The following is an 8,537-nucleotide window of genomic DNA, read 5'->3' on the forward strand; positions in this document are numbered from 1 at the left end:
TTCCATCTTAAATCAACTCAAACAAATGGATCCTTTTGAGCAAATGCGTCAATTAATGGAACAATCACATGAAGAAGATCGACGACGAGAGGCGGAGGAAGCCGCGCCACCCCCACGACGCTCCCAGAAGTACATCAATCGAAACCGAGAGGAAGCCGCCGCACGGTTAGTACGCGACTACTTCTGCGATAACCCGATTTGGGGAGATACCTACTTCCGTCGCCGTTTCCGGATGAGTAAACCGCTATTTCTCCACATAGCGAATACTTTGGCGGCCCGGGAAGAGTTCTTCCGAGAAGGGTTCGACGCGGTCGGCCGTCCCAGCCACACGACGCTGCAGAAATGTACTGCAGCCATCCGTCAGCTTGCGACAGGACAAACGGCCGACATATTCGACGAATACCTCCACATCGGAGACACCACTGGTAGCATGTGCTTGCTCAACTTCTGCAGAGGCGTCCGGGCAGCCTTCAGTGACGAATTTCTCCAGAGGCCAAGCACGGCCGATTGTCAGTTCCTCCTCAACCTGCACGAACAAGTGCACGGATTCCCCGGGATGCTTGGCAGTGTCGATTGCATGCACTGGCAATGGAAGAATTGCCCGGTGGCTTGGAGGGGGTCCTACACGAGCAGCCACAAAGGCACCCACCCAACCGTTGTACTCGAGGTCGTTGCCGACTACCGGCTTTGGATCTGGCACGCGTACTTCGGGGTCCCTGGCTCGAACAACGACGTAAACGTGCTCCACCAGTCCGATCTCTTTACCGAAGTTTTGGATGGTAAAGCGCCGGCCATCAACTTCGTCGCCAACAACCGGCTGTATAAAATGGGGTACTATCTCGCCGACGACATCTACCCGAAGTGGCCGACCTTCGTGAAGACGTGCAGCAGGCCTGCAAACCCAAAGCAGGCTCTTTTTGCGCAGAAGCAGGAGGCTGCGCGCAAGGATGTGGAGAGGGCGTTCGGGGTTCTCCAAGCGAGCTTCAACATCATCAAAGCCCCGGCTCGTTCGTGGTTCATGGAGAGCATGGTCGACATCATGTATACGTGCATAATCTTGCACAACATGATTGTCCGAGACGAAGGACCCGATGCGGGAAATTGGTTCGACCCCGAATCCCCCGGAAGCTCAACCGCAAGTAGTCCGCCGCGAAGTGGAGCGCATCCGTCTATACAAGAACGGTTGGCTATTCGGGCAAGGACACGCGACTCTAGCGCCCACACCCAACTCCATGAGGATCTAATTGAGCACATTTGGGAAAACTTTGGCGGAGAAGATTAAATTATGTCATTTTTATTTTTTTAGAATTTTAATTATGTCTTTTTTTTTAAAGTTGTAATGTTGTTTTAATTTTAATGAATTGTGTTTGTTTAAATTTAATTGGGTTGTAAAAAAAATGAAATTGAGTGAATAGTAATTAAGGGACGGAATAAGGGACGGTTAAGGGACGGAGCGTTGCAGGTTCCGTCCCTTAGTTAATGGATGGAGGAAAAAAGGACAGTGCCCTCAAATAGTGGTCAAATAGTAGTTAAGGGACGGTATAGAGACAGCGTAGTGGATGGTCTTATATATATCATTCTCGAGCCTGGGCTTTTGTTAGGTACAAATTTGTCCCTATATTTGGACTGTACTATTCAAACTGGAATCTAAAACGATTATCAAAACTAGCAGAATTTTTCGGCTTCTTCAAATTTGAATAAAATGTACTGTATAAATCGACAAAAGATTACAAGTTGTGAAAAAATTGACATGCTTTGGTCAAATATCCGACAGTAAACGGCTTTAATTGGTTCGTATTTTCACAAAGTAATTAACACAAATGTGCCAAATTAAATAGTCTTACTTGGCTTATTCTATATATTGTGCACATCTTATCTACTTACGTATTAAAAGGTAAGTATTTAATTACGCATAAAATTCTGCAAAAATAGTACCCTATGAACCAATTATTCAAAACACATTACACAACACATTGAAAAATGCAACCTCTTAACCCCATAAATTAATATCTAAGTAATGTAAAGGGTGTTGGCGTGCATGTTTAAAAATAATATACACTATAGTATTTTGACTTAATTCGGTGGAGCATATTTTTTATTTGTCCAACTCAACAAGCACGATATAATCTGACAAGAAGGTGCCAAAGAATGCATCTTGGCTCAATAAAACCTCATTGGTATCCTCACTTGCAATTATCAAATCTTAAATATACATAGTACTATTTTATTTAGTTTTCATTGTAACACTTATATTATGCGAGTGTTTTATGTAATAACAGGATTGATATTATACATCCAAGCCACACTATCAAGTAACTTTCTATGTTACTATGTACTAAATGAAATTGCAAATCTAGCTAGGAAACGTAAGGGTAGAAAATAAATAGTGCTGACCAATAATATCCTCTTATAGGAGTTTTTAAACAACAAGTATCAATTGGTGCATTAATTGCATTACTATGTAGTAGTAATTGTGGATTTCCCCTTACCTGGAAAAACAAAAATTTATTGGAATATATTGCATTTTTTAAAACAAATTATAATATATTGTTTTTTTTCTGACAAAATTTTGTCAATATGTAGATTGAACAAATAAAGTAAATAATATTATCAATATTTATTTGTTTAAAATTGATCCCATTCTTTTTAGGAGACTGATCTCTATCTCGCGAAGAAGTCAAATATCAGTTGAAAACAGTGATAACAATGCTAGAGAAAAAATAGAATAATAAGAAATGAATAATGGGATGACACCAAAAAGGATAGAAAAGAAGAAAAAGGAAAATTTGAGAACTAACACTCATTTTTCCTTCAAGATTACTCTACTCAATTACGGTGAATAAATAAGTTGAAAAGACCCAGTTATAATAGGATGCTTGCCAATTATCTTGACTTGGAAAATATTCCTTAATCTTATTCTTATCCCTCACCTTATAGCCATTTTTAGGCACTAACCACTCCATTTTCTATTATTACAAATTACTAGATTTTAGAGAAGAAAAAATTGTCGGGAATCAGGAATAATTTCGCTAGTGTTGAAAATTGAATTTTAAATTTTACCAGTGTTCATATAATTGATCATTAGTAATCTATGCATTACATTAAAATAAAATAAATTAGCGTATATTTGCGTTTTGGCCCAACCGCCCAAGCAACTATCCAAATTATGCATTCAATATTTAACCAATAAAAAATGTGAAAGAAATTTAATGATAGAATGATTCCAATTTTATGCCAAAGAAGCATAGGCCAAGAAAAGATAAAAAGGAAAATTGAAATGGCTGCATGGATAATTGATGTTATTGTAAATTCCAAATCTTGCTTCTTCATATTTATGTAAGGTCGTTTTTTTCACAATATTTGGATTTTATTTCAATCTGTATTAATTATTTAAGCTAGGATTTATCTACAGTACATGGTTATTACTTATTTCTACTGCCGCCAGCGCAGTAAAAATGGAGAGAGAAGAAGCGAAAACAGAGAGGGCTATGGAAAAAGGCAATGCAAGAAACAAGGGGAAAAAGTGAAAGTTAGGTTGCCCAAGGTAATTATATGCTTACAAAGCAAAATGCCAGTCCAGCATCGCCTCTGACCTCTCCCTCTCTCTCTCTCTCTCTCTCTCTCTCCATGCTGGACGGATCTTTGCTTGGCTCAAAGGAAAAAACCCCATTTCATCCCCATGGTTATCTTTCTCTCTCTTCACCATCATTGTGTGAGCTTGGTGTGATGGTGGGTTGTAATGAGTGAGCAAGGAAAAGGGTCTTAGCCCATTGATCGGCATCTCCATCCCTCCATTTTCATTTGTGGCTTTATATCTCCTTTTTGTGAGCTTTTATTGATGCTTCTTCCTTCTCTTTTTTTTGGGTTGCTTCTCCATTGGAAATGAGCATGCAAGTTTTGTTTGGTTGCTTTTTTTAGTGAGCCATTGATCTCAATTCTGCCATGAAAATGGGGTAAAATGAAACTGGATTTTAGAGGGATGTTTTAGCAACTGAAACGAACTTCATTTCAATTTTTTTCCGAAGCCCAGATTTTCCTAGATTTCCCCCCCCTCGATTTCCAACTCCAATCACCACAATGAGAAAGCACGGCTGGCAGCTTCCTTACCACCCGCTCCAGGTATATATTTCTTTGCATTTGATGAAATCTTCTTCTTCGTTCATTTTTTCTTTCCTTCTTCTCTTTCATTAGCTTTTCATGGCTATTTGAATCGAGATGTGGGTGATTTCAGGTGGTTGCTGTTGCTGTATTTCTGGCATTGGGGTTTGCTTTCTATGTGTTCTTTGCCCCTTTTGTTGGGAGACAATTGTTTCAATACATTGCGATGGGGATTTACACTCCTCTTGTAAGCCCAATTGCATCCCTAATCTAAGCTTTTTGTTTCTGTTTTTCGCAATTCTTGTTCCCTTTTTCAGTAGGCTAATAAAGAAGCCGAGATCTGTGGTTTAGATGCTTGTTGCTATCACATTGATCTCTGCTTTATTCCCTTAATTAACATTTTACCAGCATTCTTCCCCCCTTTGCTTGCTTTTCATTCACCAGTTTTTGTAATTTATAACTTCAATGAGCTGTCTTGGATGGTTGTAGAAAAGACTATTCACTTCTCATATGTTGACAAGGAACATTAAGGTGGTTGTCTTCTAGCTTTCTCGTGTCGTATGTAAATAGAGCCACAAGTTTCTGTCTCGAAAAACTTGCTTTACAGATTGTATTTCGTTTGCTTGTTTTGATAATCGAATTAGAGCTTCATACATTGTTTTCTGAGGTGGCTGCAGACATTTACTAGGGAGTATTGGTTTAACCTCAAAATGCAGCAAGTGTAGAATGATTTCGACCACACATCATCTCTAGCTGGTTACTGCCTGCTAGTAGTTACCGATCCTTTTTTATTTTTTTATTTTGGACGTCCCTAATCTTGTTCGTTTCTCAGCTAGCATGCGCGTTTGGTCTATACATTTGGTGCGCTGGTGCTGATCCTGCTGATGCCGGCGTCTTCAAGTCGAAAAAATATCTTAAGGTCCTCGATAACAAGGAGCATAACAAACAGAACGCGTGTAAGCATGGTGGAGAGTCAACTTCCTCTGCCGTAGATGGCAATGCTGCAGCTGTTGAAGGGGAAGCTAATGAAAAAGGAAGAAATGATGTTGAATCAGCAGCTGATAGGAACACTGAAGCTGAAAAGAACGATTCCTCACCTCATAGGAGTATGTGCAGTGTGGGCTTGTTGGCTTTACTGCCTTGTGCCTACTTTTGCACCTCGCACGAAGAGTCCTCTGAGCATCAGAGTGAAGATGGGATGTTCTACTGTAGTTTGTGTGAAGTTGAGGTGTGGCTTGCTGCAATCCTAATATTTAGCTATTTGTCGTAGCATTTGCTAAACCTTTGTTATGTCACAATTCTAGATCATGAATGAATTGATAAACATACTTGCCCTCTTGCAGGTTTTCAAGTACAGCAAGCATTGTAGGGTTTGTGACAAGTGTGTTGATCGCTTTGATCATCATTGTCGGGTAAAATCAGAGATTTGAACTTGGAGATCATTTGCCAATATTGTGAAAAATGACCTTCTGAGCCTTTCCTTCCTGAATTTTGTAGTGGCTAAACAATTGCATAGGCAAAAGGAACTACAGGAAGTTTTTTACTCTTATGGTGTCGGCACTTCTCTTGGTATACTCCCAGGCTTCCATTTTCTGTTTTCCTCGTTAAAATATACATCATGTTCTCACATGAATATACGGAGTATATTACTACTACCATTTAGTAGGAGTGCTATTAAGATGAGCAATGACTGATTTATTAATGGTTACTGCACCTTGGACTTGATATTGCAGCTTATTATTCAATGGTCGACTGGAATCCTTGTACTCATCCTGTGTTTTCTCAAGAGGAAAGAATTTGCTACCGACATCAGCTCTAAGCTAGGAAGCAGTTTTTCCATAGTCCCTTTTGTAATTGTTGTGGTGAGTAATCCCTCTACTCAAGAAATTACTGAATGTATCGAACAATTTACTTCACGAAGATAATACTCTAAATTTTTTGTTATAGGCAGTGTGCACTATATTGGCCATGATAGCAACTCTGCCTCTTTCTCAGCTATTCTTCTTTCACATCCTTTTGATCAAGAAGGTTGGTGTTTGTCTACACTTTTTTTCAACGAATTTTGACTGTCAGAGAAGAGACATACATTTTCAACTGACAAAATTTCAATGGTGACATGACAGGGAATCAGCACCTATGATTACATTATAGCTCTAAGGGAGCAAGATCAATTAGGTGGCGGTCAACAAAGCCCTCAAATGTCACCCGTTAGCTCCATTACAGGATTAAGTAGTGCCAGTTCCTTCAACACTTTCCATCGGGCGGCATGGTGCACCCCACCACGTCTGTTTGTTGAGGATCAGGTAAAAAACTTGTCAAGATTCTATGCTTGTGTGTTTATATTTGTAGTTGATTTATGGTCAGAGATTAACTTGGGACTTTGCTATTGTTGTGTATGCAGTACGATGTTGTACCTCCTGAAAACGGGTCTGTGAGCTCACTCGGGAAGAGAACAATGGTGGAAGAACAAAGCAAGAAAAAGAACCCTGCAGCAGTGAAGATCAGCCCATGGACTCTAGCTCGTTTAAATGCAGAGGATGTTTCAAAGGCTGCTGCAGAGGCAAGGAAGAAGTCCAAGATCTTAAGGCCTGTGGTGAGGCATGAGTCCAACAGCTATGCTCATGAAACAGACAGCAGTTTCGGCAGTAGTGGTTGGAACACGGCTCTTAGGCCCGACAACGGTAGGAAACGAGGGAGCAGGCGCATCCGCCTACCCACAGACATGCCTCTTCAATCTCTATCGAAGCTTCAAACTTTCGATGCCCAAAATATTAGAGATCATCATCATCATCCCACATCAACCAGTTTGGCTCCTCTGCAGCTCGAAGCCCGGAGTGATTTCCGGGGAATGCCAGCTGTGAACGTGGCTTCCTCGCCTGAGAGCAGTAGCCTAGATTCCCCCGACATTCATCCTTTCCGGGTCTTCTCATCTGGAGCTGAAGAGGGGAGGAGGCTAGCCAGGCTGTCTTCCACCGCCCTGGCCGCTCAGAAGGACATCCCGTTGTCAAGATCGACTAGCGATGGATATGATGCATCTGGCGGTGAAGATAGCGACAGAGTGCCTACGAGGTTTCTGCATAAGCCTAACAACTGGAACAACATGCTGTTTGGGTCTGAAGCAGAGAGAAGTAGCTCATCAAGATTCATTGCACCGACATCGTCGACCTTCTCGAGTCATAGGAATCTTTGAGGATAGAAGGGAGATTCATGAGATTCTTTCAATTGTTGGCCGTGGTCTTAAAAAACGCAGTTGGCCTAGAGAAATTCTGATGCAACTTTGAAGAGGCAGAGACTAATGTTTGCCTGGTGATTGTTTTTTATTTTTTTGGAGGGAAGTAAAAAAGAATCATTGCAGTATTGAGCTCTGCCACCACCATTGATGAAAGCTTGCAGCAGAATCACTGACTTTTGTTATGTAAATTTTCATTGTCTGAGTTTCGATTAGAATTCAGTTGATTTGTTAGTGATAGTGGAAAGACAAAATTTGTTCTATATCTCCTCTTTAAGGAGTAACCATCTCTCTCTCTCTCTCATCAATCAGAGCAAAACAAACTTTTATTCCAAGTAACTTACATATATCAAGATTTACTAGAATTAAACATACAATTTCGTGGCCTGGCAACTCCAGTCTAATCTCTTGAGTTTGAGGTTCACTTCTAATTTTTGTTTGCCAGTGAGGGTTATGACGTTGCCTCTTCCTTTTTGGCATCGGCAATGCCCTTTTCACCGTAACCGATCATGTAAGTTACATTTCGTGGATCTTCATTGAAGTAACAACACTTGGAACTAATTGAAGATGCAAAATTTATTTTATAATGTCCTAAAAATTAGTATGATCGGTGAAGCCAAGTAGAAGTTTGAGCGGCCGTGGTATCCCAGCAATTGAAACTTAATTTATATGTGATTATATAAAGATCGTAGGACTGACAAGAATTTGATCATATTTAAAGAGTTAATTGATAACTTGTCATAAAATCAAATATGGCTATATATTGAAACATGGACTTTGCAGTGTGATGTAACGCGAGGTATGAATTCCAATCTAACACATTATTCTATTCCAGAGCTTGACATTTGTTCTAAGAATCAATTATTGCACCATTGTGACTACTCAAACTTTTGAATGCTTTGTTTGTGCAAGCTTAAATAAAATCACATTTGTATGGTAAGCATGTGTGTTTTGTTGTGTGCATAAGAAATGCCTATTAAGGTTTAAAAAATCTATTTATAAGTTTAAGGAAATCGAGACCAGATTTGCTATAGTTGTAGATCGTTTTGTTACCGTGAGAATTAGGAATAGTCGAAGCAAGCTAGCTTCTAGGTGTTTAGATTTATATCCGATTGCAATCAAAATAATAAATCCAAAATAGAGATTTGTATTGTCTGGTACATGCAACGGAAGTCCAATAAAGTTCGATTATAATCTATTAGCCGATAAA

At 39.9% G+C, this 8,537-nt stretch overlaps 1 protein-coding gene across 1 annotated transcript; it reads left to right on the forward strand.

Annotated features, from left to right (window-relative positions):
* The first annotated feature begins 3,573 nt into the window (after nt 1-3,573).
* LOC121794862 (probable protein S-acyltransferase 22) lies at nt 3,574-7,666 on the forward strand. Its single transcript, XM_042193224.1, has 9 exons — nt 3,574-4,119; nt 4,232-4,345; nt 4,931-5,326; nt 5,442-5,510; nt 5,596-5,667; nt 5,832-5,960; nt 6,046-6,126; nt 6,222-6,401; nt 6,500-7,666. The coding sequence occupies exons 1-9, from the start codon at nt 4,078-4,080 to the stop codon at nt 7,286-7,288; spliced, it is 1,872 nt and encodes a 623-aa protein (XP_042049158.1). The 5' UTR covers nt 3,574-4,077; the 3' UTR covers nt 7,289-7,666.
* The last annotated feature ends 871 nt before the right edge of the window (nt 7,667-8,537 follow it).

Source organism: Salvia splendens, chromosome 3 (genome assembly GCF_004379255.2).
Source record: "Salvia splendens isolate huo1 chromosome 3, SspV2, whole genome shotgun sequence".
NCBI classification, from domain to species: domain Eukaryota; kingdom Viridiplantae; phylum Streptophyta; class Magnoliopsida; order Lamiales; family Lamiaceae; genus Salvia; species Salvia splendens.

What these genes read in the sequence shown, in the direction of transcription:
- LOC121794862 (XM_042193224.1), top strand. Translation starts at nt 4,078, where the DNA reads ATGAGAAAGCACGGCTGGCAGCTTCCTTACCACCCGCTCCAG. An exon ending in TGGTGTCGGCACTTCTCTTG is followed by an intron (nt 5,668 to 5,831) that starts GTATACTCCCAG and finishes TTGATATTGCAG; the next exon opens with CTTATTATTCAATGGTCGAC. An exon ending in ACATCCTTTTGATCAAGAAG is followed by an intron (nt 6,127 to 6,221) that starts GTTGGTGTTTGT and finishes GTGACATGACAG; the next exon opens with GGAATCAGCACCTATGATTA.